Source organism: Musa acuminata, chromosome BXJ1-6 (assembly GCF_036884655.1).
Source record: "Musa acuminata AAA Group cultivar baxijiao chromosome BXJ1-6, Cavendish_Baxijiao_AAA, whole genome shotgun sequence".
NCBI classification, from domain to species: Eukaryota; Viridiplantae; Streptophyta; class Magnoliopsida; order Zingiberales; family Musaceae; genus Musa; species Musa acuminata.
The window spans coordinates 4121389-4143874 of record NC_088332.1 but is presented as its reverse complement, the minus strand read 5'-3'; the positions used below and the strand labels follow the sequence as shown (position 1 = coordinate 4143874).

The window sequence follows — 22486 nt, the reverse complement described above, 5'->3', positions numbered from 1 at the left end:
TAAAATATCATATGATAGCGTAAATATGTTTGATATTAAAATGAATTTTCTTTAGGAAAAAAAAGCTTAGATATATAGCTATAACTAATGATAAAATAGAAACGATCATATACTTTTAAAACAATAAAATCTAACAAAATTTGTCATGGTTTAAAATTAGACTAATTACATATTAACTTTATAGTTAGACTTCTTTAGTATCATGGTCCCTATACTTAAAAATTTACATTAAAATCTAAAATAAAACATCTAGTTCCATTTATCGTTTTCGACGGAAGCACAAAATGATAGACAAATAAATAATTTCAACATCTCAATTACGTTTTCAGTGATAACAAACAACGACGTTATTATGGGTCACAAGTGGTTGTTATGGATGAAATGAAAGAACAATAACAAGAGATGAGATAGCAACATAGATGTTGATGCTCTACATCTACGTTGATGTCGATGCTCCGATGCAAAACGATGAAAGGGCCACTTAACATTTACATTGGCATTGATGTAAATGAAGAGCAACACCGTTATGCATCTGTGTCGACACCTATAATAATACAAGGAAGGGCAATGTTGCTTTGCATCTACGTCGGCACCAATGCAGATATTAAATGACCATTTCACAACTTTACATCTACGTCAACGCTAATGTAAATATTGAGCGATCCTTTCATCGCATCTACATCGATGTCGATATAATTGTCGAGCTACGTCAACGCAAATGCAATGCAACATTCGGTATTTGCATTAATGCCGACGCAAATACAAAGCGACACCAACATAAATACAAAACATTGACATCTACGTCGTTGCCTCACCTCTCATCATTGTTGTCCCCTCCTCATCCTCGATAGTCACCCGTGACCCCAACGATGCTGTCGTCCACTACCATCGAAAATATAACTCAAACATTGAAATCATCTTTTTATCCTTCATTTTCGTTTTTCTATCGATAAAACCGATAACGATAGAATAATTAGAACTAAATATTTTATTTCCATAATTATAAGAATTATAATATAAATTTTTAAAATTTAAAAATCAGAATACTACTATAAGGATTTTAATATAATTTTTTTAAAATTTTAAAAATCAGAATACTAGATAGATCTAACTACATAAAATAATATATAATTAACCCTTTAAAGTTACATACATATTATGGCTATCTCTTTTATAAAGGACTTTCATAGTGAAAGAAGAAAACCTCAAAAGAGGTAGAGTGAAAAAGGTAGATGAGCAGGGAGAAAGGAGGGAAAGGGATTAAGAGATAGAAAGGAGGGTTACAGAGAGCCTTAATTCCATCACCATATAGATGCATTGATTGATGCACGCACTGGTTCACGCAAAATTTTTGTATGCAAATGATGAAAATTACTAGAGATTAGAAAGTAGATCAGTTTCTTTTTCAGATTCAGATCAATATCCTTTTGACATTACCATCGGGTTAAATGCAAAAAAGAGGAGCGCATTGGCAGCAACAACTTCATGGATGGGGAATATATAATTTAAAATGATGCATAGGACAAGGCCTAGCTGAGACTCAAACAGTACAATCTCATATCACGACTTGCTTCGGAATCTGATAGAGCATCTTAAGTACTACTTATCACCACATAGGAATCAGAATCCAAGAAAAGGTGGACAAACATTATATTAGCAGTACAGTAGGAAGAACATTATTTCTTCCCACTCTTCTTGAGACCTGTACCCCCAAATGATCCCTTCTGGGATGCCTTGGCCCTGAGCTCCTTCATTGCCTGTTTAAAGAAAGTAAAACTTAGCCATTCAAATAATTTTCATCTGATTTAGGAAGATAATCCACAACTCATACAAAATTTAACTTCACCTTCTCCTCATCTTTTTTCTTCTGGAGGTTTGCTAAATCCGTCTGCAAAGAGCCCAAAAATGTCAATGTCAGACACAACACAGAATTACTATAATCCACACACTAGCATAATATCAAAGTAAATGGGCCAGCAAATTTAAGAACAAGCAACCTCGTCTGAACATTTGTTCCTAGTTGTAATTCAAGTTTTGGAAATTAAGACTTCCACCTCAAAGTGACATGAAAATCAGCAAAATTGATGAGACACAGACTTCAATAACACATATGTACTCTTAATAGTAATTAGCAAAGAATGCCCTAATAAACAAGACAAATCAGTATGATAGGATTTGCTGCTGCCCCAAAAGCAGGGGAAAAAATAAACAAGAGATGGATGCACCTATCCAGAGTCTTTGCTGAAGCACATTCAATCTAACAAATTCATTGGATCAAATAAAATTTACAAATCCCAGGGAATCGTAACAAGAGCTCCCAGTGACAGGTGGTGAATAACAAAGCAAAACGGGAAAAGAAGTTAAGAGGGAGTGATTGGTAGCATATCTATAGTTGGAAATCATCCATCCTCATGATCCAAGAAGCTGAGACAAAATCTTGCTTAATTTAGTGTTAAGAGTATTGTTTTTAATTAATGTTTGACATACCGAAATGTACCGTTCTGTCACGACCTTAGCTGGTTTTGCCTAAGGCGTGCGACACCCTCGCGCGTCCGTCCGCAAAGGTCAGCCTCCCCGAAGCCCCCCCATTGTCCCTTAGGACCAACAAAAGAGAGAACGGGTTAAAGAGAAAGCCTCAATCGGGATCCACAAGCAAACATGTCCGAAAAACACTTCATAGACAATACAAATTACAAACAGACTTTACAAGCTCTGAACAGTGGCACAACAAAGGGTAAAATGGTCCATTAAAAGCTCTCGCACATGTCCACATGACACAACCTTTATTTACAAGCCTAAAGAGGCCACCAACCCAACTAGCATGGGACTATTTAGCCTTCGGTCGCCTCTCTACCTGCTGTACAAGGCATGAACATGCCAAAAGACAACGGACAGACATAAGCATTACATCCAACATCTTGTTTAGAAGTTTGTCCGTTACATTCTCCCCCACTTATCCCTTCGACGTCCTCGTCGAAGCCTTTGTGAACACTGCAACTCTTCGCCTTTGCTGAGTCTTCAATCTTCCGCTCCAGCTGCAATGCGCCTCCTGGCTCCCAGCTGCACTCCGCTGCTGTTTTTGAGTAGTCGAATCTTTGATCCGCCATGCTGCTTCAACTCACCAATGACTCTGACTCTGGTGTGGGGTTAGCTGAGTTGTGTTGATCCTTGTTGATTCCTGCGGATCCGCCAAATGAAGGAAAAGACCATCCTTACTGCGCCAGTCTCTTAAAAATTCCACATGCTGCTTGAACTGGGTGGATGCTTGTTGGAGCTTTAACGAGCATCGTCTCGCAAACTTCTGAAGTTTTGGGTCCTTCCTCCACAAAATCTGCTCATTGACTCTTCTTTCAGTTAGTTGTCACATCCAAGTAGGTTCGCATCACTTCCGCTTTCCATTGGCATTTCGTTGGGAAATGAAGCGGACAATCTACTCTCAGTAGCACTGATCACCGTTGATGAGGATTTGACAACTATTGTCTTCCATTATCTTCGAAGCGTCTTTGAACTTGTGCAGAGCTCCTCTGCTAGATAGATAAGAGAACTGGGGTACTCGGTTTCGCCCATTCTCTTAAGAGTTGAGAAGGCAAAGGTTACTTTGACTTCGCCCGCCTCCACGAGGTTGTACTTCATGCATCGAGCTGGTTACTGGTCTTCGTCTGCTCTTTGCTCACACTTCTGAAGCACTTGAAGTGTTTGCACTCCTTGCATTGAGTTAGCTACTGTGATTCACCTTCTCAATGCCATTGAACTTCTAGAATGCAGGAAGTTTTCACTCCAACTTGGAGTAATTCTCTGATAGATGAGGTTGCCTCTGGGATTGTACCGTCTTCTCCATCAACCCCGCCGCCTACTCCACTGAGTAGCAAAGGTATAGCACCGCGTACTGCCTGCTTCGTTCCTTGGTCGTGCACTCTTGCATGACCCGAAGTCCTTCACTTACGGCTATCTTGATGAGAAACTTGTTGACACCGGTCTTACGAAGTTTCTTGGCCTCTGCCCTTCAGCCTTGTCTCGGTACTTGGAGATTGCCTCTGCATGCTCCACCTCCTCGGCCCCTTTCACGACCAAGTGCTCTCCCTCCGTGAGAGCAAGGGATCAATGACTTGCACGGAAGTCCCGCCTCTGCGGTACCATGGCGCTGCCATGCCCATGGCCCTACTATCCGTCGCCTCGCCTCTGTATCCCTTTTCTTCACAATCAGTAGAGATGTCTCCGTGGCACTCCTCTGAGTTCACCTCCATTCTAACTGATGCTTGATTTTGGGTAGCTAAGTCCCTCTCGACTCATCGTCGCTTCCTCGCCCCTTTCGACCCCCTGCTTCAACACCTCTGTGTTCTCCAAGCAGTCCGTTTGGTCGATGGAAAGACAGACTGCAACTCCCATGCATGGCCTCTGCCATCACGTTGTAGAGTTTGCACCGATTCTGTTCTCCTTAGCTTCCTTGGTAGCAACGTTCGCTTACTCGACTTTGTCCTCTGACTTGTCGGGCTCCCTTAAGCGAATATGAGCTTTGGAGCAGTCCAACTCTCCAGTTGCTTCGATCATACCTCTGCATGATCAAGTCCCTCCCATGGAACTCACTAGTACTTGCATTCGAACTTTTCCCTTGGTGGAACCCAGCCCCCATATGCTGATGACCAAGGTTTTCATCCGATGCAAAATTCGGTGCACGCCCGGAAGACCCGCCTCTGCGGTACCATGGCCTTCACTCCTTGAATCCATAGCCCTTCCTGCCGTCGTGTTGTTCACCAAAGCGGAGCTCCCAGTAGCTCCCGATCATACCTCCATATGATCTCATCCCTCACGGGACAGATTGTGTGTATCGCATTGCCACGAACTATTCCACCACGATCCGCTGCACCATGTCGCCTCCTGGTGACATCTCCATTGCATTCTGATCCTTGTGGAATAAACTTGAATTGTGAACCCTCCATGTGTGGCCTCTGCCAATACATCGCAGGGTCCCTTCCACCTTCGATTTTGTTCGCTCCTCTGACAATCGACCTTCATCCACCCACTCCCGGGTCACATCTAGATGAAGCACCGCTCTAGGACAGTCTGTCGCCTAGTAGCTCTCGAAGTCCACCGACTTCACTGTAATCTGTGCACCATTGTCTGGATCCTGGGCCTCTGCCCCTACCAGCACAATCTCCGCTGCGCACTGCTTCCTTCATAGCAACTCAAATGGCAACACTATGGCATATTCTTCAAGAGTACCCGCCTCTGCGTCCTCTTGCCCCGTGCTAAGGCCCTTCTGAACCCAACTTCGCCTCCGCAAATTGAGTCGCCTTAGTTCCTCCATCAAATGCTTCTCCGAGTTAAGGTGCATGTGCCGCGAAGCTCCCTTCGTCTTTGGCACCATGCAAGATGAGTCCGCTCCGTCAGAAAGAAGGACCCATGAAACAACATGATCCTACTCTTGCCTCTGCAAGAGTTTATGTCCTTGACCTCTGTCTAAGGAAAGCACTGTGCCTCTGCTCCATGTTCCAACTTCTATGCTGGCTCCCTTCATGCGGCTTGGGTACTTCACCAAGTTACACCCAAGTTGCTCCGCTCCTCGTTTTTGCATTGAGTCGATGGTGGCCCTCGCGCCCACCATTCCACGAGTCAACCCTCCCTTGAGTTCGATCTTCACATCGACTCTAAGTGTGCCTTCATTTAAGTTGTTTTAGGTCGCTCCCCCACTTGATCTCGCAATGCATCCACCAATGCATTCTCTCGACGAGATCATGCGACAACTCCTCGCCGCCTGCTCAGTCCACCGAGCTTCGTGGAGTTGTTGTTTGTTGAGGTACTCCTCAACATGTGAGGTCCGTCTCACATGATTCTCCCTCTGGAGAGCCGGGACTTATCCCTCCTGGATAACTACCCCGTTGGAGCAACATCTCTCTTCATTTTGGAGACCATCATCCCCTTGGACTACTCCGATCTGCTGAACAAACTGTGCAATGTCTTGCCTCCTGCAAACGCACTTGCTAGATTGCGCCTCCACGTCAATACAGCCACCGCTGCACCCCTCAAGGCCTAGCAACATGTTGAACTCGTTGCACACTTCAGCCTCTTCCGGACGTATCCTTTGCATGCCGAAGAGAAAGTTTCAATGCTCCATGGCGCCGAGTCTCGGCCGCCTTGGGATGGCCACGAACATTCCATCGTCCGCATACAAGCCCATGCATGAGTACCAAATTCTTCGAGTTAGCAATTCCCCTCACCTCTGTGAGCTTTGCATAACTCTTTCGGTCGCTGAGCAACTCATTCCACTTTGCATGGTCTCATCCTTTGCCAAGCGCCTTGCTTACCTTGAGCACCATCAAGTCAAGTTGCCAACGTTGAGCCGTAGCTCAAACTCAGCCATCCCAACCTTTGTGCGCTCCGCATTCTTCCAAGCTTGCCTGTTCTCGTGGTGCCTTTTGCGCGAAGGGTTGGCCATTCCTCTGAATGCCAATGTTAGATGCCCGCTCCTCTGAGCGACTCTTTTCCCTACATCTCCATGCCCGTTTTCCCTCAAACGGTCGCGCGTGCTGACTACCCTCAACGCAGCCCCGCTAGGTCCCCCACGTTTGCATGTCAAGTGTTTCTGAGTTCCCGCTCTGATACCATAATGTCACGACCTTAGCTGGTTTTGCCTAAGGCGTGCGACACCCTCGCGCGTCCGTCCGCAAAGGTCAGCCTCCCCGAAGCCCCCCCCCCATTGTCCCTTAGGACCAACAAAAGAGAGAATGGGTTAAAGAGAACGTCTCAATCGGGATCCACAAGCAAACATGTCCGAAAAACACTTCATAGACAATGCAAATTACAAACAGACTTTAGAAGCTCTGAATAGTGGCACAACAAAGGGTAAAATGGTCCATTACAGACCGAAAAGCTCTCGCACGTGTCCACATGACACAACCTTTATTTACAAGCCTAAAGAGGCCACCAACCCAACTAACATGGGACTATTTAGCCTTCGGCCGCCCCTCTACCTGCTGTACAAGGCATGAACATGCCAAAAGACAATGGACAGACATAAGCATTACATCCAACATCTTGTTTAGAAATTTGTCCGTTACAGCTCGGTACGGATAGTATGTACCAATTCAACAAAGGATCGATATAAGCGGTATGTCGATACACCTTAGTGTACCATGTGTCGATATGATCGGTACAGCTTAGTACATATCAAACCGATAACTGATTGGTACACCGGTATGGACCGGTAATACGAACCATGTTTTTAATAGCCAATAATAACCCAAAGACACCTTGAGTCAAAACAACCACGTTAAAAGAATCATAACAACAAGAACATTTAAAGCTAAATGAATTCAAAACCTTTCGCTGAGTTCACTAAACACTCACCTCAGATGATTTGCTCAGAAGTTTATCTTAGTTCTAAAGTATGAATACCACAATCCCACGATCATCCCAAGGTACATCTAACATGCAGCATCGCCAAACAGGGTCAATACCAACTGACTAGTTCTTATGCGGTCGAAGGATTTCAGGTACTCCAACTAAACAAGCTTAATTAAGATTAAATGAGAGCCAATAGGACCTTTTTTTGAGACAAAGAAACAAAGTATCTTCGTTTGCTTTACCCTTATAATATCTCCATAAGGTACAGCGCTTAAAATCCTACGTCCAACCCAGAGTTTGACCGTTCACGTCATAATAGCAGAATAGCAGTAGAAAACAATCATATCACGGTTTTCTTGGCATCAGAGATAAAGTTGTAGAAAAAAGACACCAAGATTCAACAAAAGACATTATCACACAGAAACTCAAGGAATCAATCAAATTATTATGAGAAATCTATTGGGAACAGGGCAGAAACTTAAGAAGCAACGCTTTTCTAGGCATCAAACATCAATTCAAGCACAGACAGAAAATCCAAGTTTCCCGTTGTATAAGAACCCGAGGAATCAATCAAACGATTAGGGAAATCATAATAGATAGATAGATAGCGAGAGAGAGAGAGAGAGAGAGAGAGAGAGAGAGAGAGATGATCCTACTGAAAAACCGTATTGCCAACATGAAAGATCAATACGAAAGAAAGACAAATTTGCAACAAACATCGAACCCAAGAGCCCACTTCCCGTTAAATAAGAACTCGAGGAATCAAGAACAAGAGAGTCGAGCAGATCAAGAAGCCACCATACCTCATCGTACTCCTTCTTATCGGATTTAGGTTGCTTCAGGGGCTTCACCTTTCCACCTGAAACGATCGCATGGACATCGATTCAAATCCTCAAGAAGCGATTACAAAGAAAACGACACGGATCTTAGAACAAGAGAGAGAACGAGAAAGATAGAGAGACTAACCTTGCTTCGACGACATGGCTGCTTCGGACAGGAAGGGAAAGCGAACCCCAATTTTTTATGTCCGATACGAAATCGAAAAAAGGGGAGACGGTTGGTGCTATGGGTATAAATAAGGGACGGGATGGCGAACCCTAACGGGGCCCAGTAACTCCAGAAGGTTCTTACGCACCGACGCGAAGCTGGGCCTCAGTTGTAAATTGTGGAGCTTCTCCTAATGGGCCTTGGCAGCTAACTCATTCGCCAATCTTTTATCACTCGTAAAATGAATATAATATATATAGGACGAATTTAAGAAACAAACTCTTTAAGTTTTAGAATTTTTTAGATAATATATAAAATTTAAAAAGATTTTATATAGTATTTATTTTTTATCATTCTACCTCCATCGACATCGCCCTCCTCCCTCTGTCCTATCGGTTGCCTCTTTTGTCCTATTTTATCGGATTCAATTAGCAACAAAAGCATAGTAACTAGACCTTATTGTTCCTTCATGGTCGATGATAAAAGTGTCATAATGAGTCCTCACGTGAGGTCCATAAGCAACCAGATAGATTCTCGCACAAGAATTATAGACGATGTGACGAGAGCTACGTGTGATAATATAGGGCAAAGATAACGATTAGTCTACTATTGACGATGGTGATGATGGATTCAAAAAATTAATTTTAAATTTTATTATAAAATAAAAAAAATATATATTTTTATATAACTAGGGCATTCTACAAAAAAAAAATTCAAACTTGGAGCATCATCTAAAAATTCTTCAAACTTAAGATTTTTTTTTAATTCACTGTTATATATATATATATATATATATCCCGTAAGAAGTAATCTACCGGCGCAATATTTATCATTTATTGTCGATGTCAAATTAACTCACAGAAAGTCCAAGGAATCGGCCCAATTAATTGAACCGCTCAATTAGCGTGTTGCGGCGAAACCACGTGGCTTTCTCCTTCATTATTACTTGTCTCGTTCATCATCTGTACCCGCGCAGATACCCGACTCTTAATTGATTTGCGGGACCTGATCCAGACGTCCCTTCGCTGCCACCGGGGCAAGTGAAGTCGACGGGGACGCGGGTCAAAATTTCAAGCTTTCTTGTTCCCCCAGCCAGAAGCTTACAGCTTGGCTTGCGTTTCAAATGGGTTCTCTCTTCCTTCCCATTTTGAAGTTGCCGAAATCTTCTCCTACCCGTCGAAACCTGAGCAGCCAAAAATACCTGCCTTGCAAATGGTCATTATGATGCCGTTTCGGCGGTCCCCACAACGGGCCCACTGGCTCTGCCCAATAGCAAGACTACGACAACTAGGAAGGTAGAATATATATTAACTTTTGACGGTTAATTAAGTCCGCTCGTTGTCGTACCGATGACGGGCGGATGAGCACATAACGCCGAAAGCCTGGGCTTCCTCACCCACCTATATAATGCCTCGCCGTTACCCAGCCTTCTCTACCCCTTCCATATCGCAGATTGTTTCGCCCACAAGATGAAGGGGGGAGAGGGAGCGGAAAAGGAAGCGAAGGCGATTGAGTTGGAGGCCGAGATAGAGCGGCTGCCGGTGGACCTCCTCGCTTTCATCTTCTCTCTTATCTCCTCCTTCAAGGATCTGGCACAGTAAGCGCCGATCGCGATACCCTCGATTCTCTTTTCTCTTCTTAGTTGGGTTAAATCGGGTTGTTTGACTCGCGGCTTTGAAATTCCAAGGGCGAGTGGGGTGTGCCGGAAGTGGCGGCGAGGGGTGGAGGAGTCCCTCGCGAGGAAGGAGAGGCTGAGCTTCGCCGGGTGGAAGGTGGACGACGAATCAACTGCCCGGGTCGTCCGTGCGGCCTACAATCTCAAGGAGCTCGATATGTATCTTCCATCTCCTCTTCAATTTCCATCGGGTTTTCCTTCCAATTTTCCCCCTATAAGTAGGTTTTTCAGCACTTGCCGTGCTTATATATATATATATATATATAATGTGCAAATAATGAAATTAAAGAAATCGAGTAGTTATTTGGGTTGTCATCAACCATGTAACTTATTCCTTGTTGGACATTGAGAGAGCATCGGCTTGAAATATACATAGTGTTTGAGATTTTTGGATATGATTTTTTGTTTCTTGGCTTTTATACTCTTTCATGAACTGCTTTCAATTAGCTTTGTAGTTCATACTGTTAGTAAATTCATTCTTCTTGTTAAGTGCAATTGGATAGTTGTGTTCTGTGATTGTTGTTTAGCGCACCGTATATTTACATGACAGCAATGGTATTCTTTCTCCGTTGTTCTGTTTGTGTATCTTGTAATGTTGCTTATACTGTCATTGACTTAATCAAACTTTGACGTTATTGTATTTGATGAAACATGTATTAAATCTTAAAAAATTGTCAGTCTGCTATCAATTATTTCTATGTTTTCTTACGACTTGTTATTTATCTAAAGTCTACTTCATTTTTTTATAGTTCTAGGAGTTGCTGGGGCTGTCAAATAACTGATGGAGGACTGTACAAAATTTCACTAACAAAATGTGTTGGCAATCTATTGTCTATATCATTATGGGGCATGGCCGGAATCACTGATAAAGGAGTAATTCAGCTGGTAAGTACTTTTCCAACTTGCTCATGCAAAGGAAATGGAACAATTTAGTGGTTATACCATGGCTAAACTCATGTCTTTTATGTTGTTTGGAAAAATGTAAATGTTTTAAATTGCTTGGTTCATTCAAAAGTATGGATTTTCAATCATGTTTATTTATGATTTTTAATTTGATAAAGTGGCCTAGTTTAAGTCAAATAGTACCACTGGGGCAATTTTATGTTAGATTGTAGTTATTTTGTCTTAAAAATACTTTGGCTAGGTTTGTCAATAATATGGTCTAGAGAATTATTTGGCCAAATAAATACTCTGGTGAATTTTATGTTGCCATATTATTGCTCTTTTCTTTTTGTTATTTATTTATTTTACTCTTTTCTTCTGTATACCCTGAAGTTGAGTGCACTTACCTTTGTCATTATCAAATCATTTTCTTATTGATATGAATTATGATGCTTTCCATGGCACGCAACTCAAATTCTGAAGCCAACATGAAATATTGACAAAACTTTGTGATTGATTAGTAAACTGATATCCATCCTGTAATTCCAAATACTTAAACAGGAAAATTTTAGACAATTGAAAGAACAACCCCGCAACCTAAAGGACAGATGGTGTTAAAAGTGTTGCCTTGTTGGTTGCGGTTTAAGCATAGACGATGGAGGAACTGTCGAAAGTTCTTTGCAACTCAGAAAGAATCTAGTATAAGATTAAATTACTAGTTTCTTTACATGGATTGATTTTCCTCTCGAAGGCACTACTAAACCTACAAGAAGCTGTAGGCCTAGTCCATGGGTTTGGTCCTTCATTTACTGAACCAATCTAGAGAATGATCTGGTTTGATGGGAAAAGAGTAAAAAGATCTTACTTACGAAAGTAATGCTGAATACATGACCAGTTAAAAGGATAGTTGTTCCCTAGTTGACTTGTCTATCTCTTTGCGTCAAAAGAGATAAAAGGATATTTGTGTTAAAGAACTTTTGCAGTTTCAAATCGGTAATTCAATCGTTCTTATAAATCATATCATGCATCAACAGCATGTTGCTTTTTCCTGAGTGTATGTTTGGCCTCTATGTGACTATCATTACTGTAATCTGTATTAATTTGTACTGGTTGTCTTATTGGGTTTGATGTTGTTCAGGTGACCAGAGCTAATTCCTTGCAACACCTGAATGTTGGTGGCACATTCATTACGGATGACTCTTTATATGCAATTGCAAGTAGTTGTCCACAAATCAAGGTACTTTCTTAAATACAAAACCTGCAAGCAATTTTGCATTTTATGTTTAATGATTTCCTTAGTTCTGACTTTTGGAACATAGATTGTATATGATAAGTGAAAGACCTATAATTTCTGGTCTTGGGATCCACTTCATCTCATATAAAATTGATTGCAGCTAGTTTCACTTGTGATAGTTGTTGCTGTAAAATGATTATTCTCCTTTGCTCTTCTGCTACTTTATCCTAATTAATATTTCATTGAGTCCTTTATAAGTTGATTTTGGGATGCCTTTCCTCTTAATAAAATGTTAAGATTTGTCAATTTTGTTTGCATTTTTGACATGTCTGGACCATGGATATTGGTTATTATACTTGAGTAGTTCAAGAGTTTGTCAACTTCAAACAAGCTGTGCAATTTTAGTTTGTCTTGATGTGTGACTACCATGCTAACTTGATCAATCTTGATTGTTGAATGAGATACAAGTTTGCTTGTGCACTGTTTCATAAATAGAGAACTGTAAATTTTATAGGAGGATCAATGTCGATAGCTATGTAGGGATGTAAACTATCATACATTAAATTTTAAGTGGTATACAAACTTTAACGTATTTTTTCCAGCTTTTGAGTAGAAGTACGTAGAAACCCCATTTGTCTCTTTTTCCTTAAGTAGATAGAAAAACAAATGGAGATAGAAAACTAAAATGGAAAAAAAAAATAAGTACAAAATAAAAAATACAGGGGGGTGAGGTCTTCAAGGACCTTATAGGAAGGAATCTAATTTATAATAAGCCCAATAAGGGCCACAGTATAATTAGGTCAATAAGAAAAAAAAAAAACAGCTTTGAAGTTAGTGTTCATCTGCTAATTGATGTCACATTTATATTATACCTTTGGTGCTAACTGCACTTCATAAAACTCAATCATCAAGAGAAAAATTACATTAATACAACAATTGGCAATATCATTTAATTCGAGGTAACATCACAAGGAAAGTTTGATTTGACTCTAGTAATATCTTCTATGCTAAACATACATAGTGAGCAAATGTTGTTGTTATTACTCGACCAATTAACCCTTGTGAAATTGCCATGTCCTTTGGATAATTCAAAATTTGATTTAATGTCATGTTTATATAATATCTTTGGTGCTAATTGCACTTCATAAAACTCAATCATCAAGAGAAAAACTATGTAAATACAAAATTGTCAGCAGCATTTAATTTGAGGTAACATCACAAGGAAAATTTGATTTGAGATAGCTGTAGCAATTCTGCTGATATATCTTCTATGCTAAACATATATAAGGAGTGAATTTGTAATAAGTAGAAGCTGAAGTACTGCTGTTAGTACTCGACCAATTAACACTTTTATGGAGTTGCCATGTACTTTGGATAATTCTAAATTCTGGAGGCATGATGTGGTTATTATCAAAGCAAATTTGTATTGTCGATGCCAGTTTCCTGATGCATATGCTGATGTTTGGAATTTTTGTAATAGACTATTATCCTATGGAGCTGTCGACATGTGACACAGAGTGGCCTCATTATGCTCGTAAATAAGTGTCGTAAACTTGAATCAATCAATGTTTGGGGTATGCGAGTACCTGTGGATTGCTTCGTCAGCTTGCTAGCTATCAGCCCTGCTTTGAAGATAAAACCTAGCACACAACATCTGAGTGTTGGAACGAGTTGGGTAGTATAAGGGAGGTTGATTTTATTGCTCCAATCAATGTGTCAGTCAATTTCTTGTCTTTATATGTATGTATGCATGAAATGACATGGTCATTATCATGCATACAAAAATAGATATTCGGACAGTGATGTATATTAATGTGAAATGTTTACTTATGTTTGAAATTCTGTAAATATTTTATAACATGCAAAACTGTTTGGAATGGCATTTGAAAATTAAAATTTCCATTTTATAAGCTTTCACTTGGCCTCTAAGTGGATTACATCAAAATTGTCGGTTAAGTAAGAAGTTGGTCATGTTATTTATGTCCAAGGTCTGTCATACCGAAGCGTACCTCCCGTATCGGGCGATACGTATCGGTTCGACAGGTTACCGTACGCGGATCGTCAGGTACCACTACAGTGCTACAATATGAAAAAGTATAAAATTATTCGGTACACCAGGGTATACCGTTCGGTATGCCCTAATGTATCGTCCGGTACATCGGTACCGTACCGTACCAAGCCCGAATCGAAATGCTGGTATGGTACAGTGAACTTTGTTTATGTCGATATTGTACAATATATAATGAATACTTTGAGAGACAACACAATAATAGCAAGAATAAAATCTATTTCTCTTTGTTATCTGTAGAGGCAGAGAAGTGAGCAGGGCAACCCAGCGGCCAAAGAATGTCTTCCTAAACATAGAGATGGTATATTGGCAGCTAACCTTCTCCCTTGGCCAAGGTACAAATCTGTTACTCTGAAATCACATAGTAAGGCTCATGTTTGCTAGAATTTGTTTTCTCACTTTAGGCATTTTGGATCGTATTGTGAGCTTCTAACTCATCCATATTACATGAAAAAAAGTAAAAAAAGGTCCCCTTCAAATTTTCCATCTAAACATTTTTGGTGTTCTTTCTGAACCATATTGTAATTTTTTTTTTCCTTTTAAATCGCTGTATGTTCTTTTTTGGTGTTCCAAAAAAAAGTAGGTGGTGGTTTTATGCCATAGGTCATAAACTAATTACAGAGTAAGTGAAGTAAACACCCAATGATCAATGGATGTATCATCTTGGAAAAAAAAATGATTCTATTGTAGTGTTGTAAAATATGCTACTATTGAAGGATTTAATTGCTACAGGGAATAATGGCAACCAAAAAAGGGTCGAATTGGGTGATTTTTTAAGTTTATAACTGATCCAGGTTTTTTTTTTCTTTCTTTGGGTGTGATCAATCCGAAATCTGTGAAGCAATCGAAAATATAGTGTTTCTGTAAGTTATTGAGCCAATTTTAGAATGACTTATATGAGCACTTCAAAATAAGAAAGATAAGAAAACTTAAGTAGGATTTGGGATTTTAGGGAGCAAAGTTCATTAAAATTGTTTCTTTAGGCCCTTCGAATCGAGTTCTAAATATATGTTCTTTATATAGAAATAGTTTATTTTCCATCGAAAATTTAATGCGATATATATGTAGATATATTTCTTTAAATATTTAAATTATTCGTTATCGTTGCAGCTGTCATCAGCATTTGTCTAACAAATTAAGTTTAACAAAATTACCATTGAATGTAAAAATATTAAAGTTTATAAACATTTAAAAGACTCTTTGTAATGCAAATTCTCGTTTTCTATACTTACTTTCAGAGAGAGAAGTAAATATTAATTTAGCAGGAATATAAGTATATTAGTGATAATTAAACTTTTGCTATCATTATATTGATCAGTAGAGGATTAATCACCATGGTTTGGTGGTACATAAGATCGACGACACTTTGTTTTTGAACTTTTTAAAGTAATTTGTAATTTTGGTACATAATCAGATTTTTTTTTCTTCTGTCAGTGACTTCCTAAAGTAAGTTTAATATAATACTTGAATCAAACCTACAATCAAGTCACACATGCACACGATACCAAAGAAATGGAAGAATTGGATAGCACAACTTGTATAATTAGACATCTTTTAACATTCCAATTTTTAGATTTAAAAAAATTTATATTAAAATTTTTATAGTTATGAAAATAAAATATTTAACTTCATTTATCCTAATGTTGTTGGTTTTATCGATGAAAAGATACAACAAGTGACGGCACGAATAACACGAAAATGATATGCAAAAAGATAATTTCAAATTATGTTTTCTTTTTTCTTATCAACTATTGTGGTGGTGGTGGATGATGACGTTGTTAGGGGCCACAAGTGGTCGTTATGGTTGTGGTTGACGAGAATGACTTAGTAGTTGACAAGAACGATGTGGGAATATTTTTAGAGACGAATCAAGTGGAGTTAAGGGACTTCTACGACTTCTTGCGGGGGGGGGGGGGGGGGAGGAGGAAGAGTGACAGTGAGAGGTGATGCAAAAGGAGAAGAGGAAGAGGACAACAAATGTTGACGCTCTGCATTGCCCTGCATTTGTATCGACGCAGATGCAGGGCAATGCTCATCCTTCTTCCCCCTTTCGCTGCTCTGCATTGTGTCGGCTCCTATAGTGACGCCAACGTAGATATATTGCATCGACATCTGTGTCATCCTCTTCGTAATCTCTCTTTACTTAACCTCTCATCGTCGTTCTCCCTCCTCTTCCTCCTCTCCCTTCTCTCCTTCCCCGATCCTTCATCCTTCTTTCCGTTTCGTTGCTCTGCATCTGCGTCGATGTATATGTCGAGCAATGCACTGTATCTGCATCTGCATTTGTGTCAATGCAGATGTCGAGCAGCCCTTTCGTCGCTCTACATCTGCATCGGTGCCGATGCAAATGCTGAGCCGTGTTGACATAGATTCCAAGCAGTGTCGACGCATATGTTGAGCAACGCCGATGCATATGCAGTGCATTGATATTTGTGTCATCCTCTACCTCCTCTCTTGTTGCACACCTCTCGTCCCCACTTTCCGTTCTCCTCCCCCCGCAAGAAGCCGTAGAAGCCCCTCAACTCCACCTCTAGGGCTCCACTCGGTTCGTCTCTAACGACATCCCCGTATTGTTCTCGCTGATAACTACGTCATTCTCACCAACCATAACTACAACAATCACCTGTAGTTTATAGCAGTATCGTTGTCTACCACCAACACAATAATCAACTAAGAAGAAAGAAAACGTAACTGAGATGTTAAAATGATTTTTTTGTCCATCATTTTTTATGTCATTCCTGTATATGTTGTCATGTGCTATATTTCTATCGACAGAACTAATGACGCTAAGGTAAATAAAATTAAATGTTTTAATTTTATAATTATAGATATTATGATATACATTTTTTAAGTATAAGAGTCAGTACGTTAAAAAGGTCTAACCAGATATCCGTAGTGACATGTAATTAGCCCCACGCTACACATGATATTATCCAAACTTAAGTGTATACATCCAATCAATTAAACACTTCATACGAGGTCAATGCCATGTCCACATGCTGAATAAGGCATCCTAAGTTCAACGAATGTATTCATTCATGTGGGTCGTCATTAAGGAAGGTATCATTGCTGTTTCTAATACACCAATGGTTATAAATAAATATCAGAAATTGATATGTTTCACCTCAAAAAAAAAAAAGAAAAGAATAATGGACGTCCCAAAACATAAACTGCTATATATGAACAAATGCTAGGGTACAGAATCAACATTCAGATCACTTTGCATGAATTATGACAATATAATGATTACATATCGATGATGATGATGATTAAATACACTAAGAAATGCTTGGCTCATGGGAATTGAGCTTCCTATTGATTGGATAAAAACTGAAACTAGATTGAGAGAAGAAAGCATATTACATTTGAGAAAAGAATGTTCATTGAGATTCTAAAGAGAACGAGAAACCCAAACTTACCGATGCAAAGAGAATAAACAATCTTACCGCCTCCAAAGTAGAACCAAAACTTGATTGTTTCATCCAATCCCCAGAAATAATCTCGATGGCAGTGAGCCATTTTTTTTTTTGCTTTGATTCGATAGATTCAATTGTCGTTATTTCTGGAATCGACAAAGATCATAAAATAGTTGGATCAAATTTGATTTCCCGACCCTTGTTTTCTTCCATCTGCTTTGCAACAGAACAGGATGCAACCCAAGTATGAGCTCAGGCATAAAATCATGCCTTGTCAATATGCCCACCACAGGTGTTGTCTGCAGTAGCCAAAAAAAGGAAAAAAAAAAAAAAAACACAATGTCAGAGAGCAAGACAAGCACTAATAAGATTGCAAAATCAGCAATTGACTAAATGAAAACATAGTTTGATAAAAAAAAAATTTCAGTACCATCAGAGAAATTAGGTTTCGGTAATATATAGAAAATATAATGGCACAGATACTAAAGTGGGGCAAGAAACATACTGAAGAGGACTTTGGAACAATCAAGAGGTGCCTCAAGCCAACTTCTCGGAAAAGAATACCTGCTTTCGCCAATGACATCGTCTCAACAACCGTGTAAGGTGAGGTGTTGGTAAATGGATGCAAATCGATATACATATCCATCTCTTCAGCAGTCAGCTCAATTCCTTCGACGTTTTCATGCTTGCCGGAGCCACACTTAGCGAAATCATCAGCTGAGAAATGCCTTGAAGCATCAAGGCTTGTAAGCGTGCAGGTACGAAGAAACTCTTTCTTCTTCAACAAAACAAGCAGGTTTGCACGAAGAATCAGACCAAAAAGCACTGGTGAATTGGAAAACGGAGGCTCATCCACCACAGGGAAACCATGGTGGCCGGTCGTCTTCAGCACATGGACTATGTTGCTAACTTTCTCCACACCATTGAATATCTGCAAAGGACCTCTAACCACATCGGCAACTGTGAGCTGTCTCATGTAAGGCTCAGCGTGGGCTTTAAGATAAGGCAGCCCCTTCAATTGCACAAGCAGGTCATACACGTTGGCGTTGAAAGCATCAGCCACAGACTTCGATATGAGCAACACCAGCATAACCAGAGGGAGCAGTAGCAGATTGTTGGTCAATTCAAGCATAACTACACAGACAGAAACAGTCATTCTCATTGATCCACCTAAAAGGGAAGCAGAACCAAGGACTGCAAAAAGACCATGGTTGAGAGTTGAATGTGAACCCATCAGCATTCCAACAAGGCGGCCATAAGTTGCACCGGTCAAAATAACCGGCACAAAAAGGCCTGAAGGAACTGCTAGACCGTAGCTGATGATACCAAGAAAGTAAGAGGTGATAAGGAATAAAATGATCGAAGTTTTCTGGAACACATTATCTGTGCCAGCACTGTAGAGGTTTCTGATCGTGTCATCATTAGTGTTAAAAAATAAGCTGGCTAAGTCATTGTACTGATCAGGAGGACACTGAAAATTTTTGAAATTTCCAGATCTGCCTATCGAGGGACAAGCTTCTGATGATTCAGCTGGGCAAGGTTTACAAGATGCAAGCCAAGGCATTCCAAATAGGCAACAAGATGTGAATATGGAAACTGAAGCAGCAAGAAACAATTTGCAGACATGGCCTTTCCTGAAAAATGAAAATTTAAATGTCAATTCTCAAAAGCAACATTGAAGGGAAATATTGCAACCTCTGCAGAACTAGATAAAGAAATCAAGGACTTCACATTTGAATGATTCTAAATAATCACAATGCAAATGCATCATAAAACCTGAAAGATATTGGTTTTCTATATGAAGAATTTGTGGGGTTTAATGAGACCCAGCTAAAGTGAACTTTATGTCCTCAATAGTCATAGTTTGTTTAGCAAGGAAATAAGCAAATGGAAATAGGAAGCAAGTAGTCCTTACTCATTGATCAGATTGTAAATCCTAAGAACCTTATCAAGCAGAAAGTTGTAGGAACTTCCCAAGATTCCTCCAATGATGCCTAGAACGATTACCGGAGGTAAGTCATCTAGGTGATAAGTGACGTCGGCAGAAGTGACATCGAACATTATAAGACCACCCTTTCCGAATAATCCACATTTGCCGCTATTGCAAACATCAATTAGTGCCCTTAGAACGACCACGACAACTGCTGTTGTGAAGAATGCTCTCCAAAGTAGTGCACTTCGCCACCTTCAAAGCCAAGGAAACAACTATCAGGACATGAAATGAGGACATTAAAGAGCTTTGGAAAAAGACAAAACAAAAGCCATTTCCTATTAGAGATTATTCTCTGGTGTAGCAGTTCTCAGCAAATGTGCCCAAACTTTTTGTCTGTCCTCAGCAGTAACTAAATGTACCCTAGAAGACAGTCATGCATAAGATTCAATACATATTTATTCCAATATGTTATGCAGAATAGTGTGAACTCTGATTCAACCACTCTGTTCAATATAATTAGTGCATTGCAACAAGTAGAGAATCTATGGTCCCTAAGGCACCATGTTGAAATATAAGGCTATAAGTTCCAGAAAATGAAACACTAAGCATCACATTTTGCAAACCTTAACTCAATTTATGTGCATCATCTTGATAACCTTAAGAGCAATAATATCTTACTATCTGATAAAAACTGATATTTTAGTGAAGGACCTACTAAAAGATTTCCCATCTGCAAGTTATCGGAACAAATTGAAGAGAAAGAACACTATAAACCGATGGTGGCATGAGATAGACATCAACTTGCACAATACCATGATGATACACATTCCAAGGCAAACAGAACACCACCAACCGGCGCACGAAAAGCAGCAGCAACTCCGGCACCAGCTCCACAGGTGACAAGATCCCGTCGGTCTCTGTCGTTCTTGAAGTACCTCAACCATTTACAGGTTAACCTGTACTTCCGAGACCCACCCTGCCCCAGTATGGATGCAATGCAAGCGCTTGTATGGATCATGGGACCGGCTTTGCCCACATGGAGAGATGAGGAGACGGCAGCAACGCAACCTACCACCTGTTGATTCCATTAAACATCTACGTTACTCACTTCCATCATGTTAATAACTTTGAAGATGCCTCCAACATGATAAGTGTGCAACACTTGCCCCCTTTCTATAAGTCATGGAAAATGCCTCCCCATAATATATTATTCAAGCAGGCATTATTGACTCCAAGCCCCATTACTTGTTATTCCAAGTGAAGGATCACAAAAACATGAATTCATGACAATGCAAAGAAGTATGGCCCGAGAAGCATTAATATCCAGGTTTTGTCAATTAACAAGTTGACTATAATTCTCCTGTCAGTCTTCAGTGCGATTTACCAAGTAATTGACCTGTCTAATTCAGTTGAATAAAGCAATAATGCCTTCCACAAAGAGATGATGCCAACTTTTGGTGGAACACAGATGAAATCATGTAAAGAGTTACAGTAGCCTCACCTTGACGAAGAAGGTCTTCAACGAGAAGATATCCGGAGCATCAACACCATTTAGGTAAGCCATCACTTCGGGTATCCCCGATCCAGCCGCCGCCGGCGAAATGTAAGTGGTGATGACCGAAGCAAACATGAGAAGCACAAAATTCGTGCTCGCAAACACCAGGAAGGCCCACTTGTACCTACTCCGCTCGAAAATAAAGAAAAAGGATCAACCAAAGAGACCAGGAGACGGATCAGAATTCATCAGATCCGATCGTACTTCCCGGCCAGCATCATGTTGGAGGTGACGACGAACTTGACGCCGGCGATGTTCTCAACGGCGAGGTTGTTGAAAAACCCGACGGCGCCGGCAACGGCGCCGACCAGGAAGCAGAGAGTCCACTTGAGGATGACGTACCGGACGATGTGGGCCTCCCCCCGGCTGCGCCAGTCCTGCTTGAAGAAATCATTCTCGATCAACCTGCAATCTCACATCCCATTTCGTCACAGATCGAAACTCTAACAAGCAAGCAAACGACCGGAAAGGAATCCTCGACAGAACTTCATGTGGCTCTTCCGATCATCCCAGATAAATCAAGATCAGGAGAGAGGAAGGGAGGCGGCGAGTACTCGTAGTCGAGGCTTTCGATGGGGCAGAGGCTGGAGCCGATGATGGCGAGCTGGGAGGTGGTGACGGGCGCGGAGCGGCGAATGCGGAGGAAGTGGTCTTCGAGATGGGAGTCGGAGGCGGAATGGAGGAGTGGGGTCTCGACGTCGTCGTCGTCGTCGAGCTCTTCGCTCCCCATCGAAACCGCCTGCTCGAGCGTCGCCAGTAACGGAGTGTGAGATCTCCTTTTTCTCTTGCCGTCAACTTTGGTCTCCGACGTGGGTTTATAGGAGAGGGATCGGTTGACTGGATCAAGCAATGAAAGCATGGGAAGTTACGGAGGGAGGTGGTTGAGGGTCACTCCGTCCCTCGAAAGTGACAGCGGGTAGCGAAGGGAGGAGTTCGTTACTTTTATCTCCGGGCAAAATTGCATATACCTCCAAAATTGGATCAGTCGGGACCGATCACAGAAATCAAGAAGCCAACTTTCACTAATTAGATTGTGGCCTTATAATTACTTTTAAAAGATTTTTAAAAGAAATATAATTCGGCCCATTGATCCACCAATATTATCAACCATCGATTACATTAAGGTTTATTGAGGTAACTAAATTTTTCGAAACATAGCAAGGATAGATGTGTAAAAATATTTCTTTAAAATTACAGACAACCTTTCCCTCACAGTCTCGCCCTTAGTGGAGAGACAATATCGAAGGGCAGTTGAAAGACTATGGAAATGGATATGTTTGGAGATATATATTTATTGACCTTTATTATCATAGAAAAAGAGAGCTGGTATCGGAGCGTACCACTTAACGAACGTCCCCACAAGAGGCGGCAGCGCAGACCCAAAAAAGCTGCCCG

The 22486-nt window shown here is 40.6% G+C and overlaps 2 protein-coding genes and 1 long non-coding RNA gene across 8 annotated transcripts; 1 reads left to right on the top strand and 2 right to left on the bottom strand.

Annotated features, from left to right (window-relative positions):
- Nucleotides 1-1468: 1468 nt before the first annotated feature.
- On the bottom strand, nt 1469-8434 carry LOC135675707 (uncharacterized). Its single transcript, XR_010513972.1, has 4 exons — nt 8308-8434; nt 8145-8200; nt 1847-1888; nt 1469-1757 (listed from the first exon to the last, which is right to left on the bottom strand). It is a non-coding gene; the product is annotated as an uncharacterized LOC135675707 (long non-coding RNA).
- Nucleotides 8435-9750: 1316 nt separating this feature from the next.
- On the top strand, nt 9751-18980 carry LOC103986818 (F-box protein At5g67140). Of its 3 annotated transcripts, XM_018828028.2 has the most exons (6): nt 9752-9925; nt 10016-10162; nt 10753-10888; nt 12024-12122; nt 14428-14522; nt 18083-18980. In XM_018828028.2, the coding sequence occupies exons 1-6, from the start codon at nt 9798-9800 to the stop codon at nt 18087-18089; spliced, it is 612 nt and encodes a 203-aa protein (XP_018683573.2). In that variant the 5' UTR covers nt 9752-9797; the 3' UTR covers nt 18090-18980. The 3 variants fall into 3 exon arrangements, with proteins under 3 accessions (XP_009403201.2, XP_018683573.2, XP_009403200.2); XM_009404926.3 differs by lacking the exon at nt 18083-18980 and having other exon boundaries at nt 9751-9925; nt 14428-14787; XM_009404925.3 differs by lacking the exons at nt 14428-14522; nt 18083-18980 and adding an exon at nt 13600-14029.
- LOC135580994 (putative chloride channel-like protein CLC-g) lies at nt 17368-22094 on the bottom strand. 4 transcript variants are annotated; one of them, XM_065186131.1, is made up of 7 exons: nt 21646-22094; nt 21296-21496; nt 21038-21215; nt 20349-20611; nt 19519-19788; nt 18109-19237; nt 17368-17902 (listed from the first exon to the last, which is right to left on the bottom strand). In XM_065186131.1, exons 1-7 carry the CDS (start codon nt 21948-21950, stop codon nt 17744-17746), a joined length of 2505 nt encoding a protein of 834 aa, XP_065042203.1. In that variant the 5' UTR covers nt 21951-22094; the 3' UTR covers nt 17368-17743. The 4 variants fall into 4 exon arrangements, with proteins under 4 accessions (XP_065042203.1, XP_065042205.1, XP_065042206.1 ...); XM_065186133.1 differs by having other exon boundaries at nt 21296-21468; nt 21646-21948; XM_065186134.1 differs by having other exon boundaries at nt 21296-21468; nt 21555-21674.
- Nucleotides 22095-22486: the final 392 nt, after the last annotated feature.

Coding starts and splice junctions, on each gene's coding strand:
- LOC135580994 (XM_065186131.1), bottom strand. CDS start 21,950: ATGCTTTCATTGCTTGATCCAGTCAACCGATCCCTCTCCTATAAACCC. Junction 19,789..20,348: donor TTGGAATGTGTATCATCATG/GTATTGTGCAAG, acceptor TTGGCTTTGAAG/GTGGCGAAGTGCACTACTTT. Junction 19,238..19,518: donor ATTTACAATCTGATCAATGA/GTAAGGACTACT, acceptor TTCATTTTTCAG/GAAAGGCCATGTCTGCAAAT.
- LOC103986818 (XM_009404925.3), top strand. CDS start 9,798: ATGAAGGGGGGAGAGGGAGCGGAAAAGGAAGCGAAGGCGATTGAGTTG. Junction 9,926..10,015: donor TCCTTCAAGGATCTGGCACA/GTAAGCGCCGAT, acceptor TGAAATTCCAAG/GGCGAGTGGGGTGTGCCGGA. Junction 12,123..13,599: donor GTAGTTGTCCACAAATCAAG/GTACTTTCTTAA, acceptor TTTTTGTAATAG/ACTATTATCCTATGGAGCTG.